This window comes from Saccopteryx bilineata, chromosome 4, assembly GCF_036850765.1.
Source record: "Saccopteryx bilineata isolate mSacBil1 chromosome 4, mSacBil1_pri_phased_curated, whole genome shotgun sequence".
Lineage (NCBI taxonomy): Eukaryota > Metazoa > Chordata > Mammalia > Chiroptera > Emballonuridae > Saccopteryx > Saccopteryx bilineata.
The window spans coordinates 278,164,065-278,186,185 of NC_089493.1; the positions used below are offsets into that span (position 1 = coordinate 278,164,065).

The window sequence follows — 22,121 nt, forward strand, 5'->3', positions numbered from 1 at the left end:
GGCACATATGGGAGTTGATGCTTCCTGCTCCTCCCCCTTTCTCTCTCTCTCCTCTCTATAATGAATAAATAAAATCTTTAAAAAAAAAGGTGAAACTTCATTGTGTTTGGGGAATTGAAGGAGAGAATATGCATAAAATGCCTCAGAAGACACTCATAAAAATAATTATATGTTATAACATGTATAATAGTTTTTTTTTCTAATAATGAAACCAAAATTTGTAAGCTATACAACTCACGTAAGAGAGCTGCGATGATGTCTACAAGGTCTTAAGGAGATAATTTAACTTTCATGTTGGAGAACATCGGAGAACGTATTTGGGACATTTCAGAAATTTCTCTAGCATCTTGAAAAGGGAGGGAAATGTGAAAGTCTTTATTAATACCAAGTCTGTGACAATAATTATACAATCAGTAATTTTTAAAAAAGTATTCACTTTGGGCGAGTCTGAAGTACACTTTGGGTCATGGCATTTTGACCTGGTCGAAACTATTTATTTCTACTTTTTAAAAAATGATCACATATGGAAAACTGACATCCTCGTGGAATTCCCTTTAGCCTGGCCCCACCCTAGCCCCAATTTATCATTCCTAAATCCCACCTGAAGGAGTTCAGGTCGGTACAGGGTAAAGGTGAGTGTCTTCTAGTACTCACACTGCTGAGTAATTACATTGTGCCCTTACGTTTCTGTGTATCTTAAGTGTGCTTCGTCAGAATACCATCCTTTACTGCAGAATGATTATACCTTTCTGAATTATGAGCTCAACTCTGGGACTCTAAATTCCCAAAGAAGACTTGATAGCCTGGATTAGTCAAGGTTCTCCAAAGAATCAAACCCAATAGGATTGTAGCTATACAGAACGTTAGCATGCCCCGAATCTGCAAGGTAGGCCAGCAGAATGGAGACCCAGGAAGAGCCAGTGCTGCATTTCCAGTCCAAGGTATCTATCTGCTGGCTGAATTCCCCTTGCTGGGGGGAGGTCATCTTTTGTTCTATGCAGAATTTCAACTGATTTGATGAGGCCCACCACATTATGGAGGGCAATCTGTTTTACTGACAGTCCGCTGATTTAAATGTAAGCCTCATCCAAAACATATCCAAACAGAAACATCCAGAATAATGTTTGACCAAACATCTGGGTACCAGGCACCAGCCAAGGGATACATAAAATTCACTGTCACACAATCTAACCAGGAATGACTATGCCCATTAAACTAAAGTTCAAGCAATTTACCCTAAATGAAGCCTCAGGTTCTTAGGTCAAGCCTGCTGGCTCAAATCCATAAGCCAAGCTCACTCATAATCTTAACAACCTTTGTCATCTATTTCCACAAGTCTGTGCAGATGACAAATGAGGGAAGATGGTAGAGAGTGAGGAATTGCTAGAGGCAGATGCCAGAAACAGTGAGAAGGGACAGCTCACAGCCTGGCGGGTGAGGAGGAGACAGAAGATCTATAAAAAGTAGACCGAACTATAAAAGCTCAGCTGCCTAGGGCCTTTGAGTGTTAGGACAAATTGTTCAGCTTGCTCCATGGAGTGAGGCTATAACACAGCCCAGTACAGCAGCTGAGGTCCTTAATAATATACCTGGGTCTCTAAATAACAACACATTTGGATTAGCTGTTACAAAGGGTGGGATGAAAGAAAAAAGACAATTTTTAATGGTGGGGGAGGGGCATGATAATCACTAGCTGTTATGTTCTCCCTCCCCTCAAATGTTCACTTGTATATGGCTAATTATTTTTTAATTAGCTATTTCCATTTTCTCAGGACAATGGGATCTCAATCTCATTTTAAAAGAGCTGTGCATTCCATCCTCAAGCGTGTAGTTTGGGTGAGAGTAACAGCGCTCCTCCAGGGTGGCCCTACAGTTTAAGCAGAGCTAAACATGCCATTTACTCTTTTGACCTTGCTTCAGAGAGGAGCACATATCCATAGTAATGCCAGGGAATGTTTGCTGGGATCCTGAGAAGTAGAGACTTCCTTTGTCTCCAGCCCAGGAGGGGTCTCATGAAGGTGTGGTCTGGAACTGCTGTAGCCATTCTCCTGCTGTGAAGGGGGAGCCTGGAGCTTTCAAGTGGTGAGAGGGAGTCCTCTGTGGAGATGAAAGATAAAGCCCAAATTACAGAAGACAAAGAAGATAAATGGAGAGAAGTTGGACTCTTATAACATCATATGAACAGCTGGATCAAACCTCACCTTAAGTTGCCTTAGGGTTTTTTTTGTTGTTGTTTTTGTATTTTTCTGAAGCTAGAAACGGGGAGAGACAGTCAGACAGACTCCAGCATGCGCCCAGCCGGGATCCACCGGGCACGCCCACCAGGGGGCGATGCTCCACCCATCCGGGGGCGTCGGTCTGCCACGACCAGAGCCACTTTAGCGCCTGGAGCAGAGGCCAAGGAGCCATCCCCAGCACTCGGGCCATCTTTGCTCCAATGGAGCCTCGCTGCAGGAGGGGAAGAGAGAGACAGAGAGGAAGGAGAGGGGGAGGGGTGGAGAAGCAGATGGGCGCCTCTCCTGTGTGCCCTGGCTGGGAATCGAACCCCGGACTTCTGCACGCCAGACCAACGCTCTACCACTGAGCCAACCGGCCAGGGCCTGCCTTAGGGTTTTATTTATACATGCCAATGGGTTTCCCCCCACCTTTTTTTTCTGATTAAGCCAAATTGAACTGATTTTTAGTTATTTGCAATGCAATGATACTGGCTGCTATAATAGGTGACACCTGAAAAGAATCTTGAAAACGGAGCAGAATTTTGACCAGAAAAGAATGAATTGAAGAGTATTTCAACAACAACAATATTAACAATCTCAGCTACAGCAAAAATGCATCAAGCACTTAGTATGCTACAGAAACTTGGCCGAGAGCTTCCTTGACTCCTCACGATAATCATACATGTTTAGAGCTTCATTTAAGATGAAGCTCAGAAAGATTAAGTGACTTGTCCAAGGTCACGTAGCGGAGAAGTGGATGGACAGATTCAGCCTGGTGTCCAGGAATATGCGCTTTCCATGCTGCCTGTCAGCCTCCTCTGACCATCTTTGCAGACAGCTGGAAGGAAGAGTTTATGGGCTGAAAGACCATGGTCAGAGAAGAGTGGGACCACTGGTACGGATAGTGTTCACAAGAGACTAAGGCAGGCAATGTGACTCAGAGGTCGCTGGACCCGGTGGTGGACAGTTGTAGTTGCAGCCGTTACTACTGTCAACACATGACATGCCCAAACCTATAGAGAATTAAAATTTTTTTTATTGATTGATTTTAGAGAGAGAAAGGAAGAAAGAGAGAAAGAAAGATTGATTTGTTGTCCCACTTACTCATGCATTCAGTGGTGATTCTTGTACGTGCCCTGACCAGGGATCCAACGTGAAACTTCGGCGTATCAGGATGATGCTCTAACCAACTGAGCTACCTGGCCAGGGCCTAACCCCGTGGAGAATTTGTATAAGAGTTTATCTGAGCCCAAACTGATATATATGTCATGGAGCAAGATCTCGAATGCTCCAGAGAATAACAGTTCTGCAGCTTACTTTATATTATACATTTGATATGTGGAGGGAACTAAGGAAGATGACACGGGGGTGGGAGAGAGCAAGGCGGGGACTGGATTACAGGATAGTTAACAAGATTATGTGCTCTTTTGAGAATTAATACCCCTTTCAAAGGGTATTACTTATGGAATTCAAAGATGTCTTAACCAAGATGCACAAGAGCAACGGACGGGGCTGCTTAAAACCTTTCACTAAAGCAGTTACACGCCTGGGGTGAGACTACCACCATAACCTGTCCAGTTAAGAATTTATGATCAGATCACCCTGTGAGGTTATTTCCACAGAACCCCCTTTTTTGACCACACATATTACCAACTGTGCAAGGGGCTGGGGGACAAAAGCAGAGTGCTATGAAAAGAAGGAGAGAGAACTTAGTTGAGGTCAGAAGAGTGTTAAGTGTGTTGGGGAAGGCATTTCCCTGCAAATGTGATTAATCAGAGGCGACAATGTTCAAATGAGCAGGTGCAGTCTAAGCAGAAGCAGCCATATTATGCAAAAAGGCATACAGAGTTGCATGTTTAAGGAACTGAAAGAGGACATGTGGCTGCAAAGGTAGTGGGTGCGAGGTAGGCATGGGCTGGGTCTTGCAGGGCCTTGAGGCCACCATTAGAATTTTTTATTCTCATTTATTTGTTTCTCCTTAAATATTTCCTGAGAATCCTCCACTGGGCCAGCCCATACCCAGGGAATAGAAATATAGTGATTGAGCCTGACCTGTGGTGGTGCAGTGGATAAAGCATCAACCTGGAATGCTGAGGTTGCCGGTTCAAAACCCTGGGCTTGTCTGGTCAAGGCACATATGGGAGTTGATGTTTCCTGCTCCCCCCCCCCATTCTCTCTCCTCTCTAAAAATTAATAAAATTAAAAAAAAGAAATATAGTGATTAATAATAATAAAAATGATGACTAATATTCATTATTCATTGAGTACTACTGACTATTTGCTATTCAAACTATTGTTTTAAGCACTTTGATGCATCAAGTCAATTAAGCCTCCCAGCAACCTTATGCTGGGAGGTTAGAAACTAAATCATTCTAGTTAGAAACTAAGTAATTTTCAAGATCATATTACCAGCAAGTGGTTAACAGGCAGTCTGACTCCAGAACTCCTAGGCACTCATATTCTTAATGTGGGAAAGTGTAGATGTAAGAAACAAACATACAGAGAATCTTTAGAAGAGTTTATTTGGGCTAAACTGATGACATATGCCAGAGATCAAGATCACAAACGCTCTGGAGAGTAACAACAGTTTTGCAGTTTCTTTTATGCATTTGAAGTTAAGGAGGGAACATAAAAGAGATTATAGGGAGGTGGGAAAAAGCAAGGAGGGGATTGGATTACAGAACAGTTAACAAGATATGGTCTCTTGAGGGTGGTTATTTCAAAGGTGTGTTAACCTAAGTCAGGGATCCCCAAACTATGGCCCACGGGTTGCATGCAGCCCCCTGAAGCCATTTATCTGGCCCCTGCTGCACTTCCGGAAGGGGTACCTCTTTCATTGGTGGTCAGTGAGAGGAGCAAAGTTTCCATTGAAATACTGGTCAGTTTGTTGATTTAAATTTACTTGTTCTTTATTTTAAATATTGTATTTGTTCTCGTTTTTGTTTTTTTACTTTAAAATAAGATATATGCAGTGTGCATAGGGATTTGTTCATAGTTTTTTTTATAGTCTGGCCCTCCAACAGTCTGAGGGACAGTGAACTGACCCCCTGTGTAAAAAGTTTGGGGACCCCTGACCTAGGTATACAGAAATAATGGACAGGTCTTGCTTAAAGCAAAGATAAACACTTTACTAAAAAGTTATACATATATATGCCTGGGACATGACTACCCAGTATGACCGGACCATTTAGGAACTTATGGTCAGATCACCACGTGAGCTGACTTTCCATAGAACCCTCCTCCTTTTTTTTTTTATCCACGGGAGGAAGAAAATTTACCCTCAAGGTTCTTCTGTCTGGTCTAATAAGCTAATAGACATGAGACAGGTTAAAAGAGAAAATGACCCAATTTAATTACATGGGAACCACTCATACATGAGAGATTCAAACATACCAAGGGAAAATGAGGTATATCCGAAATTCTGAGCTGAGGATTGATGACCCTGGGGCCTCAGAGCGTAGGGAGGTCATTGCAGGATGACAGGAGGGCAGCTGTTCAGTAATTAGTACTTTTCCCTGCCACTCTAATAGGTCATAAAAAGGTTATCGTTGATAATCTCTTACGGGCAAGGCCCCTAATTCAATTTCTTTCAGTTAGTTAAGGCGTTACAGGGAGCCAGAAGTTTCTCTCCAGCCCACAGGGTCTTGGTGGCCTGTAGCTCAAAACAATCTGCATACCACAGAAGCACATCTTGGAGTGACTCCTTCTGCACCCTTACATTAACCGCTATGATTTACTACCTCTTGCCTAAGTTTAGAGGACAGTCCTCGTGGTCATTTCAGCCATCCCAACAGTTCTTCACACACAGGCAGCTGATTAAGAAGAGAATTGCCCAAACCTGGCAAAATACAAGAACTCTTGAGGGAGTTAAAGAACAGACCCTTCTCCTGAAGATTTAATTTCAGTAGGTCCGCCCTGGGATTTGTGCTTTTAATAATGACAAACACTGGCCTGACCTGTGTTGGCGCAGTGGATAAAGCGTTGACCTGGAAATGCTGAGGTCGCCGGTTCAAAACCCTGGGCTTGTACGGTCAAGGCACATATGGGAGTTGAAGCTTCCTGCTCCTCCCCCCCTTCTGTCTGTCTGTCTCTCTCTCTCTCAATCTCTCTCTCTCTCCTCTAAAATGAATAAATAAATAATAATAATAAAAAAAAACGTTCCTTCTTAAAAAAAAAAAAAAAAAATAATGACAAACACTGGCTTGTAGCTCAGTTCAATGGTTTTTGCCGGACAGATCCTCCTTGGGGTCAGCTGCAGCTTTGCCGCTTTTCTAAATGTGTGTCACCTTGTGAAAGCTGCTTCCCTTCTCTGAGCATCAGTTTTCCCATCTGACAAATGAGGGTAATGATGCAGCACTGTCTCCTAGGGCTGTTGTGCGGATTAAGTGGGCCTCTCCCAAAGTGCTGAGCGCAGTGTCTGATGTGTAGTGAACGATGATGATAATCATAGGACAATGATGATGACAGGGAAGCTGAAAAGCCCGGTGATTGTCATAGACCACAGCTGGTACTTGGAGGACTGTCCTGAGACAGGGCTCAGTCCTTATGACTTTAAGGTAGGGTTCCCAGATAAAATCCAGGCCTCCGGTTAAATTGGAATTTCAGAGAGACCACGAAAAGAAAATGAGCATAACTCTCTCCCAATAGTGCACGGGACACGTTTGGTTCCTATTTGGACGTTCTGTATTTTTTGTTAACCCTGACAACCATACCTGTAGGGAAGGGCTGGCCTCCAACCTGAACCCAAAGATACCCCCTTCCGCACGTGGGCCCCAGACTGCTGCCTCCACGTCCCAGGCGCCCCAGTCGATCCCAGACCCGCCGCTCAAGCGCCCGCCCTGCCCAGGCAACACTAGCGGCGCCCCGAGCGGCTGAGCCCCGCGAGCCCGTCCTCCGGTCCCTCCGGAGCAGAAAGTATCACCCCGAGCGGGCCAGGCCCAGCCGGCGGTTGGTCGGTGTGGAGTCGCGCCGCTCCCTCCCACTGCAGTGTACTCAGGCGGGGCGAGAAACTCGCGTGCCATGTCCGCGGCGGAGGCGGGGGGTGTTTTCCACCGAGCCCGGGGCAGGACCCTGGACGCGTTTCCCGCAGGTACTCGGGGAGGGGATGACTTCGGGGCTGCGGAACCTTTCGCCCGGGGAACCTTCAGTCTGAGTGTGCGCGCCTCCAGCCGGACCCCATCGGCACCGCAGTCGGTGTTGGGGATCAAAATAACGTCCGCACAGCCCGCGCGTAAGGTGTCCGTGGGCGCCGTAGAGACAAGAGTGTCCGCGCGAGTGTGCGGTCGTGGAACCTCCCTGGCCTTGACCTAACTTCCCTGAGAGAAGCTCTCTAGAGTAAGGCAGCAAAGCAATTCACAGTAGCGTGGGTGCTGCGGTTGGATTTGGTTTCCACGCGTTGCCGAGGGCAGTTCTCAGCAAGTCTTTGTTTCAGTTTCCTCATCTGTAAAGTGGGAATAATGACAGAGGTTCCGTGTGGCATTCAGGAAGCGTCTGGTGCATGTTAGATGCCGTGATTTGCATTATATGATCACGGTTATTTACTCTAAAATGAGTCATCCACCAAAATGTTAGTGCCCATGGGAAGAGTGGAGAGGAAAGGCCAAGAGTCGAGTTAGAGTTAAATGCTTGGACTTTGGATTTAGATAATCTGCCTGGCTGTAAAAATGGATTAAAGATTATTCCTTTAACAGATTGAAAATTTTTTGAACCCAGCGTTAACAGATTGAAACTTTTTTTGAAACCCAGCGTCTGACACCGGCAGGTGTAAGTCTAGAATGATGTCCGCTCCTGGCTCCATAGCGCTTCTCTCTGGCCTTTTTTTTTTTTTTTTCCCTGCAGGAAGTTAAATTTCCTCCCTTCCACTCACCAGTTTTGTAACCCAAGGCAAGTCACAGATGCCCTGCTGGGTCTGGCTTGTGCTCACCTTTCTTACTTCTTGCTCCATTCTTTCCCTTCCCCTTTCTCCTGCCACACTGGTTTTCCTGAAATTCATATAATAGAGCCAACTGCCGTATCACCTTCTCCTCAGGACCTTGCCACTTGCCCCTCTCTGCCCCCATAGCTAATAGCCCTGCTTCGGAGGTGGAGGCTGGCTCTTTCTCAGTCTTAACATCTTATTTCAAGTTAAGTCACTTCTCAGACAGTCTTTCCCTGACTAGTCTATTAGAGTAGATTTCTTCTCCCTGAGGTCACTGGCTTGAGTGTGGTTGTCAGGGTTAACAAATAACCGTGATCATCTGGCTTGAGCGCGGGGTTGCCAACTTGAGGGTGGTATCATAGACCTCACCCCATGGTTGCTGGCTTGAGCAAGGGGTCACTGGCTCAGCTGAAGCCATTCTCTCCTCAAACGTCAAAGCACATATGAGAAAGCAGTCAATGAACAACTAAGGTACTGCAACTGTGAGTTGATGCTTTTCATTTTTCTCCCTTCCTGTCTGACTCTATCTGCCCCTGCCACCCCCCCCCCCGCTTAAATAAATAAATAAATAAATAAATAAATAAAGTTGGTTTCTCCTGTCATTCTGTCCTAAAACCTTGTTCTTTCCTTTCTTTGCAGCTCTTGCTAGAGAGTGGCCAGGGGCCAGAAATATAGCTGTGGTGGATTTATTTTGGAAAATACAATATGCTGTAGTGCCCATTGTTTTAAATATCATTGGGCCTTTTTGCCCAACATGAGATTTTTAAGATTTATCCATATTGATATAAGTAGCTCTGGTTCACTCATTTTCCTGCTGGGCAATATTCCTTTATATAAATATATGCTTGATGCATTTTGTTGCTGGATATGCTGAGTATCTTCCCTTCGCCTCTCCGTTCTCCACTGTGCTCCAGGAGGTTGACCTCTTTTGGCTTCAGTGGGTTCTTTGTCCCTTGACTTTCCATTTGGTTCAGCCAATGAGGAGTCCTGACCAGAGAGCAGAGGCAGGGGCAGTCAGAAGTCAGGGTATGTATTCCCCTGTTTATCCTGTGGGCTTGCAATATTTCTTACCCAAAGGTCACTGCTTTCAAGATAGCCTTTCCTTTGGGATTTTCTCTCCAGATTTGGGCAACCACTTGCTCCCGCCCTTCTTTCAGATAGAGAGGTGGCAGCAGCTCTGCTTTTCTGACTTGGGGCTACTAAACTGTCTTGAAGTTTTTCTAAACTCAACTCATCCCAAATAATCTATTATTAAACTATGCTTTAATTATTCCTAATTTTGAGTATGCCAGCTCTTTCCTGATATAATTGACATTGAGTTGTTTACAGTTTCACTCTTGGGAATAGTGCTGTTATAAACATTTTTTAAAATTGATTTTAGAGTGGAAGGGAGAGAGAGACACACACACAGAGAGATAGACAGACAGACAGACATTGACTTGTTTTTTCACTTACTTATGCATCATTGGTTGATTCTTGTTTATGCCCTGACCAGATATCCAACTTGTAACCTTGGCGTATTGGGACAACGCTCTAACCAACTGAGCTACCAGGCTAGGGCTGTTGTGAACCTTTTTGCATAAATTTTCTTGTAGACACATGGGGAAACTTCTCCAGGGCATATACCTAGGAACAAAGTTCTGGATTGTAACGTATAATCATCCCTAGCTTTACTAGATCTTGTCAAATCACCTTTCAAAGCCCTGGCACCAATATATACATCCACCAGCAGTGAATGAGAGTTCCTTTTTACTCTTTGTGGTATCTCTTCTATTCAGTTTAAGATGTAATGCCCTGGCTGGCTGGCTTGGTGGTAGAGTGTCAGTCCAGCGTGTGGAAGTCCTGGGTTCAATTCCTGGCCAGGACACACAGGAGAAGGGCCCATCTGCTTTTCCATTCTTCCCTTTCTTTTCTCTCTATCTCTCTCTTTCCCTCCCGCAGCCAAGGCTCCATCAGAGCAAAACTTGGCCCGGGCACTAAGGATGGCTCCATGGCCTCCACCTCAGGCACTAGAATGGCTCCGATTGCAATGGAGCAATGCCCCAGATAGGCAGAGCATCGCCCCCTGGTGAGCATGCCAGGTGGATCCCAGTTGGGCATATGGAGGAGTCTATCTCTTGCCTCCCTGCCTCTCCAGAAAAAAAAAAACCCCAAAAGATGTATTTACTAGGTTCCTATAGTATCTTGGGAGTATAAAAAGAAGAGGGGTAGAGGCAAACTACATACTCTCAAGGGTTTACAATCTAGACACAGAACTATGGCACAAACAGTAATTCTTGTCAACTAGTGAACCTGTAGGCCATTGCAGTGGGAGGAGTCAGGATAGTAAGCATTGGTTCTGGGTGATGGTGGGTCCATTAACTGAGGTCACAGAATAAGGAGTGAGGTCAGATTTGATGGGATTGACTTGTGAAGTAATGGCTTTGAGGTGCCACCAGGAAATATGATGCAATGTATGGTGTGTAGTACACAGCTGAGAGTGAAGGTGTGGGTTCCACCCACAGAGAACAGAGTAGATAGTGTTGCTGTAGGAGTCAATGGCATTGCTAAGGGGAAAAGTATGGAGTAGTGGAGATATGTGTCTCTGTGTGTGTAACCTTTGGATATGCCAGTGTTTAGGGGACAGGAAGAAGAAAAAGACACACTGAAGGGCTCACCAGAAAACAACCAGAAATTTTGGAAGATAAAACCAGGAGCTGACCTTGGTACCAAAGTTGGGGAGAAGGGCTTAAGGCAGGATGGTACACAGGATCAGATGTTGCAGATGTCTAGGCGGATGTCAGCTGAGCAGAGGATGGCAGGTTTTGATTGTTATGTCACCTTGAGGAGAACATTTCAGTAGAGTTAGGGGGATGCCTGGGACAGAGTTTAAGAGGAATGGCAGAGAGTGAGGGTGTGAAGTCAGCAAGGGTAGGATTCTGTTTGGCACCGTTTGGTGATGCAAGGTAGACATAGATCAGTAGCAGCTTCAGGGAGGAGCAATGCTGGAGGAAGACTGAAGGGTTTGAAATAGAAACAATGATAAGAACAACAGGAGCACCTGACATTCCCCAGATGTTTATGGCAGTCAGGCATCGTCCTCTCGGCTGTATGTGGATAATGTCCTGTGATCTCCGTAGTAGTCCTGTTGAGGTAACTATAGTATTAAGATTATTCTCTTTTTAAAATGGAAAAAAAAATCAAGTTCAAAAAGACTAGGCAACTTGCCCAAGGTCTCATGATTGGTATGAGATGGATCTGGTGTTGAAATGCACAAGGCGGGATGATTGCTGGAGAAAGATATCCATGGAGAGGGGAGAAGATAGGATCAGGGCTTGGAAGAGGGTTAGCCCAGGGGTCAAATGCACTCTTCAGCTGTCTCTCCATCTTTCTGTCCATTCATCTGTCCAGCTGTTTGTCCATTCATCTACCTGCTGGCTATCCACCCACCATTCTGTCCATCATATTCCCAGCTCTTCATCCCTCTGTCTGTCGGTTCATTCATTTGCACACTCATCAAATGTACTGAGCAGTTGCCTTGTCCCAGCCATGGTGCTGGACGCAAGAGTGCAGTGATTGAAAAACAGATGTGATTCTGCGCCTCTGTTACATAGCTACTTGGAAAGCCTGATGTGAACCTCCAGTCAACACGAACCCATGTAAATTGCAGTTGCGGCCATTGTCAGGGAAGCAAGGGCTTGGTTCCACAAGAGCCTCTCATTGGAGCATTAATCAGGACATTCAGGGAAGATTTACTGAGGAAGGGGTGAGTCCTCTGGTTGCTGAGGGATGATAAGGAGTTAACTGGGCCTTGAAGGGAGGGAAGAACATTGTGGAGCACAGGCGAGCCAGTTTGAAAGTCTGGCGTGGTGGGATGGAATGGGAAGGACGAGGGAAGAAAGGCACTGAGTCTGGAGCAGAGTGGTGTGGGAGACACTGGAGGATGGGGCGGGGGCAGTTGAGTTTGTTTGTACCTAATAGCGTCAAAGGGTTTTAAGCTGCATGTGTGCAGAAAGAGGGGCTCATCACCAGATATCCGTGTTGAAAAGAATGGGCTGGCTGCAGCAGTGATAACAGAAGAATCTCTACCTAAGAGGAACTTGGGGTGCAATCTGATTGGAAGCTGGAGCTCGAGAACTTACCTTGAAGCATCATTCCCATAGCCCCATGTTGTTTATTTTCACTAACTGGATATGCATGTGGTCATGGTTGGGGGGAGGGGACTTCCAGTGGCGATTATGAGGGTCATATTGAAGCTCCCTAGCCCTTTGGAGCCGCCACAGGGCTACCAGTAAGACCGGAGAACAAGAAAGTCATTCACCTACAGAATGGGCGGTGGGGGGGAGGAGAGAGACTTAGGAGATAAACTGATGAGATAGGAACAGGAAAAATGCCCTGGACTTTTCTAGAAGTGAAGCCTGCACTTGGTCTCCTCTGTGGGCTGAGCAGCCCCAGCGAGCATGCTCTGTGTGGGTTACGTAGAGCAGGGCTTTTAGAGGCTCATCCTTGAAGGCTTAGGCAGAGAATCCCGAGTCTTGTTGCTTTACTTCACTGGGTGCTGAACCCCTAGCCCACCCCTAAGCTGCCTTAGTTGCTGTCACTGACTTTTCCCTGGGTTCTAGTTCCCTGTCAGCATTGCTGGTGACTTTGAGAGATGCCTTTAAGGTCCAGTGTCAGTCCAGGCTCTGCTGGAAGGTAGAAGTTGGAGCTAGGAGAGCTGCCCAAGGTCAAGCCAGGAACAGAAAGGGAAGGAACTCACTTACTCCATCTGTTGCCCGAATACAAATATGTCTACCTGTCAAAGAGGTTCCGTTAACTCAAGCAACAGTGCCTAACATCCCATCCCTGATAACTCTCCCACTCCCCCCCCCAAAAAAATAAAATATTTTGGCCTGACCTGTGGTGGCGCAGTGGGATAAAGTGTCGACCTGGAACACTGAGGTCGCCGGTTCAAAACCTTGGGCTTGCCTAGTCAAGGCACATATGGGAGTTGATGCTTCCTGCTCCTCCCCCTTCTCTCTCTCTCTCTCTCTCTCTCTCTCTCTCTCTCACTCCTCTCTAAAAAAAAAAAATCAATAAACTCTCCCACTCCCTACTAGATGCTCCTCCAGAATTAGCTAGTTGAACAGTTTGCCTCTCAAGTGAAGTCTGGCAAGTAAAAGAAAGAGCACAGTCTTAGCCTGTTCGGGCTGCTGTAACGAAACACCACGGACTGAGTGGGTTATACACAGCAGACATTATTGCTCCCCATTCTGGAGGCCGGACGTCCAAGGTCAGGGCACCTGCGGATTCAGTGTCTGGTGAGAACCCTCCTCCTGGTTCATAGAGGGCTGTCTTCCCACTGTGTCCTCACATGGCAGAGGGGTGAGAGAGCTCGCTGGGCTGTCTTTTATAAGGGCACCAATCCCATTACTAAGCCCTCAAGACCAAAGCACCCCCTAAAAGCCCCCACCTCCAAATACCATCACATTGGGGGCTAGGTTTCAACACAAGAATTTGGGGCAGCCCTTGGCAAGCACTTGACTGCGACCCCCTCTCCCCGGTGACTGACATAAGGAATGATATTCCTGTGCATTTCTTCCCGTAGTGTTATAGGTGAAGCTTGGCTTCAGTCATCCATTCCCTGTTAACATCATCTGCTCGGCTCTGTCGACAGATGTTTACAAAAAGCAGATTGTACATGTCTCACCTGAGCAGGCTCACATTCCTCAGGCACGTTCAAATACTCATTTTAATCACGCAGATTGATAATTATATTTCCCTGACACATACCCTAATTAAGACCACTTTCTCCTAACAAATCACTGTTTTTCTGAAAAGTCTACAACATCTGTTTTGAAGGCATTCTCATAGGAAGAAATATCAAGATAAAATATGTTTTAATAATTACCTACATGTGATTGTTTTCCAGCCCTAATCCATTTTCCCAGTGCATTTTACTACCGGAATATTTCCTCCTTAGAGAACAGGGTTTTCTTAAAAAGGTTGCTGGGGGATTTTCTGTTTGTTTTGTTTGTTTTTTAGGTTTTAAACATTTTATTTGTGCATTTTTAAAAATTATGCACTCCGATAATTATAATCATTTTAACAACCAAAAATGACCCTGTGATTAAACTGCATGTTGCAGCCGGTGGGGCACCTTGGGCCAGCTCGGTGTTCCCTCCAGATCTCAGTGTCTCCCAGCTTCTTCCTGCACCAGCAGCCAAGTTCTTCGCCTTCCCTGCCAGCCCGCCATGCAGATGGCAGAGAGGCAGGTGCGGCCTTCCTCGTCAGTAGCTCTCTGATGTGAAAAGGGGCAGCACAGTCATTTAAAGCGATCCAGCCCCTTTGCATCTGACAGAGTCGAACAGCTAGAAGCAGTGAAGGAGGAAGGCGGTGCTTGTGGAGTGTACAGCGCACATGGGCGGTGCAGCCTCTTTACGATGCACCTACTTGCTTCTGCTGTTCAGTCATTTCTTTTGAAGGCAGTGGATTTTTCTCCTGCATTTCTGTCTTCTTCAATTTCGACTTAGGGAATTTCTCAATCTCAGCCATGTTGGGTTTGTCAGACATGGTGGCAGAGGAAGTGGAGCCAGGTACGTGAACAAGAGGAGTCCGATCTGCTCAGTGGCTGCCGCCAAGTTCTGGTTTTCTTAAAAAGGTTACTTCTCTGGACATTTGAAACCTCAGCAGCTGCTCCAGAGCAGCTGGTTCTATCTAATCCTGAGTGTTTCTTGGTTTTCTCTGGAGAGTTTCTCACATGCAAAGAAGAGAGTCTCTGTTAAAAACAGACAAACAAGAAAACTTTATCCCTGCCCTGGCCAGGTAACTCAGTTGGTTAGAGCACTGTCCTAATACACTAAGCTTGCAGGTTGATCCTGGTTAGGGCACAGATATGGATCAACCAATGAATGTATAAGTAAGCGGATCAACAAATCAATGTGTCTATCTTTCCTCTCTCCCTCTTAGAAAAACCAAAAACAACTTGATCTCTTTCATGTTTCACCTAAGAACTATTTTAGAAACAGTAGACCTGTTTATGCAAGCCTGAAACGGGTTGACAATATTGTGGTTTTTTTCAGTGGAGTAGTCAATCACTTGGAAAGCACTTTGAGTGAAGAATGCTTTGAGGTTTATACTTTCTTTTACTCCAAATCTTTTACACGTGTCTCCCTAATGCCTAATTCAATAGTATTTTATTTTTACCAACTGGCCTTTATCAAGTCTTTCCAAAGCATCCATCTTGGTTTTATTAGAAACAACGCTTTTTACATTCACGTTTCTCTGGTTTACATGTTTAATTAAAATACCAGCACAACTTGGGGACAACTCCCGATGGACGGACGTGTAATGAGCAAACTCCTCAGGGGCGGGGGCGGGGGAGGTTGTAGAGCACGGGAGGGCTCTGCTCGCCCTGAGCAATTGCCAGTGCTTTGGAGAGTGTTGGGAAATCCTTTGTGCTGGTCCAGTGGAGGTCTGTTAACAGAGAGTCTTTCTTGCAGGGATGACTGACAACTTTTTATATTTGTGCAGCATGTGATTTTTAATTTTTATTTATTTATTTTATTATTAAACGAAAGGCTGGGAAGTAGGCAGACAGACTCCTGCATACACCCCGACTGGTATTCACCTGGCAGCCCCCTACCCAGCCATGCTCTGCCCATCTGGGGCCGCTGCTCCGTAGCTCAGCAACTGAGCTGTTTTAGCACCTGAGGCCATGGAGCCACCCTCAGTGCCCTGGGCCATCTTGTTTGAATCATTTGACCATGGCTGCAGGAGGGGAAGAGAGAGAGAAAGAGAAGAGGGGAAGGAAGCAGTGGAGAAGCAGATTGTCGCTTTTCCTGTGTGGCCTGACCGGGAATCAAACCTGGGACTTACACACATCGGCCTGACGCTCTGCTGCTGAGTCAACCGGCCAGGGCCCAGTATATGATTTTTAACTTTAACTCTCCAATGAGGAAGGGGCAATGACATGGTGCCAGGACAGCTGGAGACTCCAGGAGCCCCAGAACTGCCAGCCACTCTCAGAACCAAGTCTGATGTGTAGTCAGACACTCAGAAAATATCTGTTGAGTGAAAGAATGCCCAAACTCCCCACGTGACCTTATTTAATAGAAAAAGAAAAAAACCAAGTGGTACTAATGCCACAGGCCCTCCTTTGTAAAATGAAGCAGAGTGTTGGCCTGGCAGCTGGACTGATGTGTACGTAGACTTGATTTGGTCTGCCTGAGGACCCTGGCACTTTGCTGATCTCAGGGCCCACACTAGTAAGTGGGAGAGCCAAGGGGAGAGTGCCGCGCTTCTGGCTCCCAGCCCTCTGGCATTGCCAACAGAACACGCTGGAATAGCACGGAGCTCTTCGTCTTCCTACTCCTCCCAGCGTGCACCTTCCCAGTCTTCCCCCCACTTACGTGTTCAACCAGAAGGCCAGGAGTCCTCCTGATCACCGCTCTCTCCTCCTCTTCATGGCCCGACACCCACAGTCCTGTCTGTTCAACCTCCAGAGCGCACCTTAGTTTTGTTGCCTCCTGCCCAGCTCCGACCTCTGAGTCTCCAGCCACCCCGTCTCTCACCCGGGCAATTCCGCTGCCACCTGCATCCACTCTTGCCCCTCCAGCCCGTTCCCTGCACAGCATTTCGAGTCATCTCTTTGAAACAAAAATTGGGCCTGGCACCTCTTGATGTGGCTTTTCTCTGGCCATTTCTTTTTCTCTCTGTGCTTTCTCATTTTCAGGTCACAGTTTAAAGAAGCCTATGCTGATCCTCCCATTCTAAGTTAGCTCCCCTGTTATCCACCTTTACTCATTCTCTTCCTTTATGACGCTACAACTTATGGTTGTGTATTTATCCCAGTGACTTTGATCTCTTTTCCTGCCTCTAGACTATAAATTCCTGGGGCCAGGAAGCCTGGACCTAGGATGGTGTTAGCAGTAGTGGACACTCAGTGGCCATTTGCTAGGTGAATAAATAAATGAACATGAGTGAGTGAATACACTACCTCTGGAACACGTGTGTATCTGCCTAACCCTTTGCTTGCATACACCATGTATTTTCTGGACAGAACAAAACAGAAAGCAGGATATTGAACCAATCGATAGGACCCTTGCTAACCACCCTGGGGCTCTCCCGTTTGTGAATTACTCAAAGACCTCTTCTGAAGGAGGTCCTTGGAACCAGGTGGGTCCCTTGCACGGAGCTGCATCCGACCTTAGAAAGAGTTGCCTTCTCATGATATCCAGGGCCTTTGCTTGCCCAGCCTTGTGCTTGTAGGGCCCCCTCTGCCCAGGGAGAGTGCCTTCTTCCAATTCTCCCTGAAGCACCGCCTGGGCTAGCAGCCCTTGGATCATGGGGTCCGGTGGACAAAAGTCATAGCAGACATCCACCTAAGACAGGCAGACCTCTTGTGGAGTTCTGCTTCTGAAGAGTGAGAGAGGCTTATGGCCGTACCACCCTAAATGCGCCTGATCTCATCCGAAAAGTAAGGGAGGTTCAGAAAGTGCTTTCCCCCCTTCAGCTGTTGTCTGGAATAGCAGTGGCCAAGCCAGTGATGCTGAAAGCCGCCCGGCCAAGGCGTCCTGGCCATCTGCTTTCTTCCGTCTCTGAAGGGCTGCAGATAAGATTTTGGCAGGTCTTTCCTTCCCAAATGGCAAGAGTGGCAGCTGTGACAGCCAAGCCGTGATAGAAGCTTTTGTGTGTCTCAGAAACTACCTTTTGGATGCGTTTAGGCCAAGAAAAGAGAAGTTGGGTAAATTCACTTGGTACTAAGGAAATGTAATTTGGAGACTCGAAGGACATTGCTGTCAGTTAATTATTTTAGGGGGAGGAGGGGGTCCCGAAGGACACAATTTTTTTTTTTAACAGCTTCACATAGTTTACCCTTTGAAAGTGAACAGTTTGATGGCTTTCAGCCTATTCACAGAGTTGAGCAGCCATCACTCTGGTCGGTATTAGAACATCTTCAGCACCCCAGAAGCAAGCCCACACCCCTTAGCGGCCACCCCCGCCCCCAGCTCTTGCCAACCACTGCTGAAAGACATGATGAACTGTTGTGTTCAGTTCTGGCAGTTTTATAGTCGGGACATTTGGGTTGTTAAATCGGAAAGAGTCCCAAAGCGGGGAAGGATTATTTTGCCACCATTTTTTGTTCTGTTTTATTTTGTTCTGATTATCACTAAAATAAGATGAGTCCCCAAAGAAGATGAGGGGCATTGCCGAAGACATTTAGATAGTGACTCACTGCAGATTGCTACTGTGCGAAACTGCAAAAAAGTGCATTTGGTTGGCATTTGCTCTTTAGCCAGGAAGCCTCCAGGCCACCCATCTTTGCCTTTTATAATGAAAGCAATATCCACAGTATATGAAGGAAAAGCTGTGAGGGCCAAAGCGTGCAAATGTGTGTGTGTCCATATTACATATGTATCTCACTGTATCAGGTAGTTTCTGAACCCTGCTGTGTTCTGTGGGGAACAAAGAAATAGGTAAGACTTGAAAGCTGTGTCTCTGCTAAGACAAGGGTTGGCGTCACCATGAGTAATAGTCATTGGAATAGAAGCTCACGCTTGACTGTTTATCGTGTGTCAAATCCAGTGCTTTACATGCCTTAAGACTAAGTCATTCATTCCTCACACCCACCCTTTGGAGGCAGGTGCATTCTTCTTACTTTACAGATAAGGAAGCCGAGGCCCAGAGAGGTTAAGGAACCTGTATCATGTCCGTTGGTAAAGGACGGAAATGGGATTTGAATCTGGTACTCCAGCCTCAGTCTGGGCTACACTGGGACCAGGTTGGGGCCTCAAGAGAATGACGTCCAAAGTGGTACATGGGCTTTAAGCCCTTCCCCGTGGCCTCGTGTGCTGGTATGATTTCTCCCAGTGTTTTTCACTCTGTGATCCATGGACTAGTCCACCAAAATTTTGTGCAGGTCTGCAAAAGAGTTAACCACCCTGATGTTATACGAAGATTTTGGACCCCAGTCAGCTTAGTCAAATTCGCTCTCGTTCAGGGTGATTTCTCCCTTAGTGGTCCCAAAATAATTCTATTGTCACCAGTCTTCAAGTATAAAAAGATTGAAAACCACCCTTTTATCCCTCCCCCTATCCCCCTTTTTCCCTGGTCTTAGGGTCTGGGCACTTGCCATGCCCTCTGCCGGGGGTGCATCACCACAGCTGCCCCCTTGCCCGGCTCCTTCTCATTCTTCACACCTCAGCTCTCGTGTTTCCCAGCCACTCCGTCCAACCAGAGCTTGCCCACGCAGCTACCGCTCTGCCTGTGCTCCCCTGCTTTCTCTGTGGTAGTCTGGCGCACGCATGATTAAGTTAGCTGTTGGCCTGTTCGTTGTCCACGTCCCCACTATTCTGGGAGATATTAAGGAATGGGACCCGTGGCCTTGCTCACTGTTGAATGACCAGCCACTAGCGTGTCACCTGTCGTATAGTGGGTGCTCAGAACAAACTTGCTGAGTGGGAAAAAGGCAGAGCTGCATGTGCTTGGGGAGGGAGAAGGGTCAGGCTTTGTGGCGGAGGGAGGGTTTGAGCTGGGCTAGGAGGACAGGATGGAAGGCCTCTCAGTAGGGGAAGAGTTGGTAGCATGGAGGGCTAGCAGTGGGAGGAGCCAGTCTTGAAGGAAAGATTACATTTGCTTGTGGGGGTGTTGAATTTAAAATGCTGATGGAGCAAACTGGGAGCTTGGACATGTCTGCTTTCTACTCACTTTTTTGTTAATTCTGTGGCTTTCTGGTCAAATGGAGAAATGTGGCTCCTGTCGTCCCAATTCATGTATTATTTTGAGTTAGGTAAGTTAACAGGAGCCAAAACATTGAATTTTTAAATATTCTTACAGTTTAGTGGTATGGTAATTACAGCAACCTTGTTAATCAGACTGCTTGCCAATCAGACTCTTTAACCAGCATCTCATGATTTTCACTGTCTTCCAAAAGGCAAACTAGATTTAGAAAATGAAATTATGATAGTATTCACCTTGACTTATTTGAGGTTGCCTATAAATGAACAGGTTTAGCACATCACAAGGGCATAGATTATTATAGTATTAGGTATTAATGACAGGACTGATTCCCATAGGCCTTTTCTAGTTGCTTGAAGAGAATAGTGATTCATTTGCTTGTGGGAGTACATTTATTATAGTTAGTCATCGATCAGCTGATAATAGCGAAAGGATCAATGAAATTGCTAATCCTTGGTATGTATTAAAAAGCCAGCTTTCATTAACAATTGACAGATATGCTGAAAGGGTGTAATAAAAGGGAGAGGAAATATATGGGCAGAGACATTTTCGAGAAAACATTCAGTTCATATTAAAAGTGCAGCAGTAAAGAGTGATTGCTGTTTGAGTATCTGGCCTTCAGACAGGATATTGGCACATGGACAGTCTCCTAGGAAGGAGTAATGGTAAGGCCTTGTGTGGCTCTTTAAAGATCTTCAAGATTTTTCTCTGCCTGCAGTTGCTGTGAACGTGATGATGCTTAAAAAAGAGTCCCAGGCCTCTCCTGTCCGTAGTGCAAGGTCACCCCAGATCCTCTGTCTTTTTAGCCCTCAGTTTTTTGTTTGTTTGTTTGTTTCATTTTTCTGAAGCTGGAAACAGGGAGAGACAGTCAAACAGACTCCCGCATGCGCCCGACCGGGATCCACCCGGCACGCCCACCAGGGGCAATGCTCTGCCCACCAGGGGGCGATGCTCTGCCCATCCTGGGCATCGCCATGTTGTGACCAGAGCCACTCTAGCGCCTGAGGCAGAGGCCACAGAGCCATCCCCAGCGCCCGGGCCATCTTTGCTCCAATGGAGCCTTGGCTGCGGGAGGGGAAGAGAGAGACAGAGAGGAAAGCGCGGCGGAGAGGTGGAGAAGCAAATGGGCGCTTCTCCTGTGTGCCCTGGCCGGGAATCGAACCCGGGTCCTTCGCACACTAGGCCGACGTTCTACCGCTGAGCCAACCGGCCAGGGCCTAGCCCTCAGTTTTGAAAGATGGTTGCCATGACAGTCTCTGTCAGGGGCCCAGTTTTGCTCTTCTCTATATAATGGATGAATCAGATTTCTTTCTAAGGCCAATTTTTTTCTTTGAAAAATAATTTTTAATTAGTTTAAAACTTTGGCTTAGGCCATGTAAACTATTTGATTTAGGCTACGGTAACAATACATTATGCTAATTTATGATGGCAACTGAGAGTTTATTTTCCCTGTCTTGTCATTTGGACTGATTTCAGCATTGTGAGTTGGATAGTTCTCTGTAATCTCACCTGTGTGATCACCTGCCCTGAGGTTGGGGCTCTGGAGCGTGTACTAGGCCTGGTTCTGCCCCTTACCCCTTGTCGTGAGGCAAAACCATGAGAACACCACAACTACCAACCAAAAAAAACCCAAGTTATTTGCCCTTGACCTTACTTGGTTTCCTTCTTCTGCACCACTGAGCAAAATGGAAAGGTTCCCCTAGATATTAAGAAATGGCTTGTCGTCACAGATATCTACGGAGGGTGGTGGGGGGGTGGTGAATTTGGCCAGGTGTGGACTGCGGTGAATTGGAGAGCACATGCCCCTTTAGAGGGACAGCCACGGCTCAGCCCAAGACACTTGCTGGCATGCTCCACTATGGCCTGGTGTGGCCAGAGTTCCCTCGAGAAATCACAAAGCCAGGTGTATGTGTGAAACGCATGCGTTAAAAGTGTTGGCAACAGATTCAGAATTCTGTAAACGCTGTGTGAGCCAAACAGAACACATCTGCTAGCCAGACCCTAGTCAAAGATCTGGGGTTTGTCATCTGTGGAGAAACCACCAGTTCGCATCCCACAGAAGAGGAGTGTGCTGGCCCCCCATCCCGCCTGTACCCACATTGGCCCTGTGCTGTTGGCGGGGACTGTGAGCCTCACAGCCTGCTGGGGAAACATTCAGGGCCCAGCCAGCCTTATCTCTGTGTACAGTCTTCTTATTTACCAAAATGTTCCGTTCAAAGGGAACTTGGAGACAGAAGTGTCTTTGTGGAGGTGCGCCACTTTCTGGCAGCTCAGGGCGCACTCCGTCCTCT

General features: G+C 46.5%; 2 protein-coding genes across 4 annotated transcripts in view; one reads left to right on the forward strand and one right to left on the reverse strand.

The window, feature by feature from the left end:
- The first annotated feature begins 7,057 nt into the window (after positions 1 to 7,057).
- The window catches only part of CPPED1 (calcineurin like phosphoesterase domain containing 1), a 124,159-nt gene continuing 109,095 nt past the window's right edge, over positions 7,058 to 22,121 (forward strand). Inside the window, exon 1 of one of the 3 annotated variants that reach the window (XM_066274827.1) lies at positions 7,058 to 7,305. In XM_066274827.1, coding sequence (XP_066130924.1) covers positions 7,236 to 7,305 — 70 coding nt within the window. In that variant the 5' untranslated portion in view covers positions 7,058 to 7,235. Of the gene's footprint in view, positions 7,306 to 7,427; positions 7,551 to 22,121 lie in introns of those variants that run through there. The other 2 variants (XM_066274825.1, XM_066274826.1) reach the window with 2 other exon arrangements.
- Positions 14,530 to 14,664, reverse strand: LOC136336496 (thymosin beta-4-like). The gene has a single exon (XM_066278229.1). It carries the CDS (start codon positions 14,662 to 14,664, stop codon positions 14,530 to 14,532), a length of 135 nt encoding a protein of 44 aa, XP_066134326.1.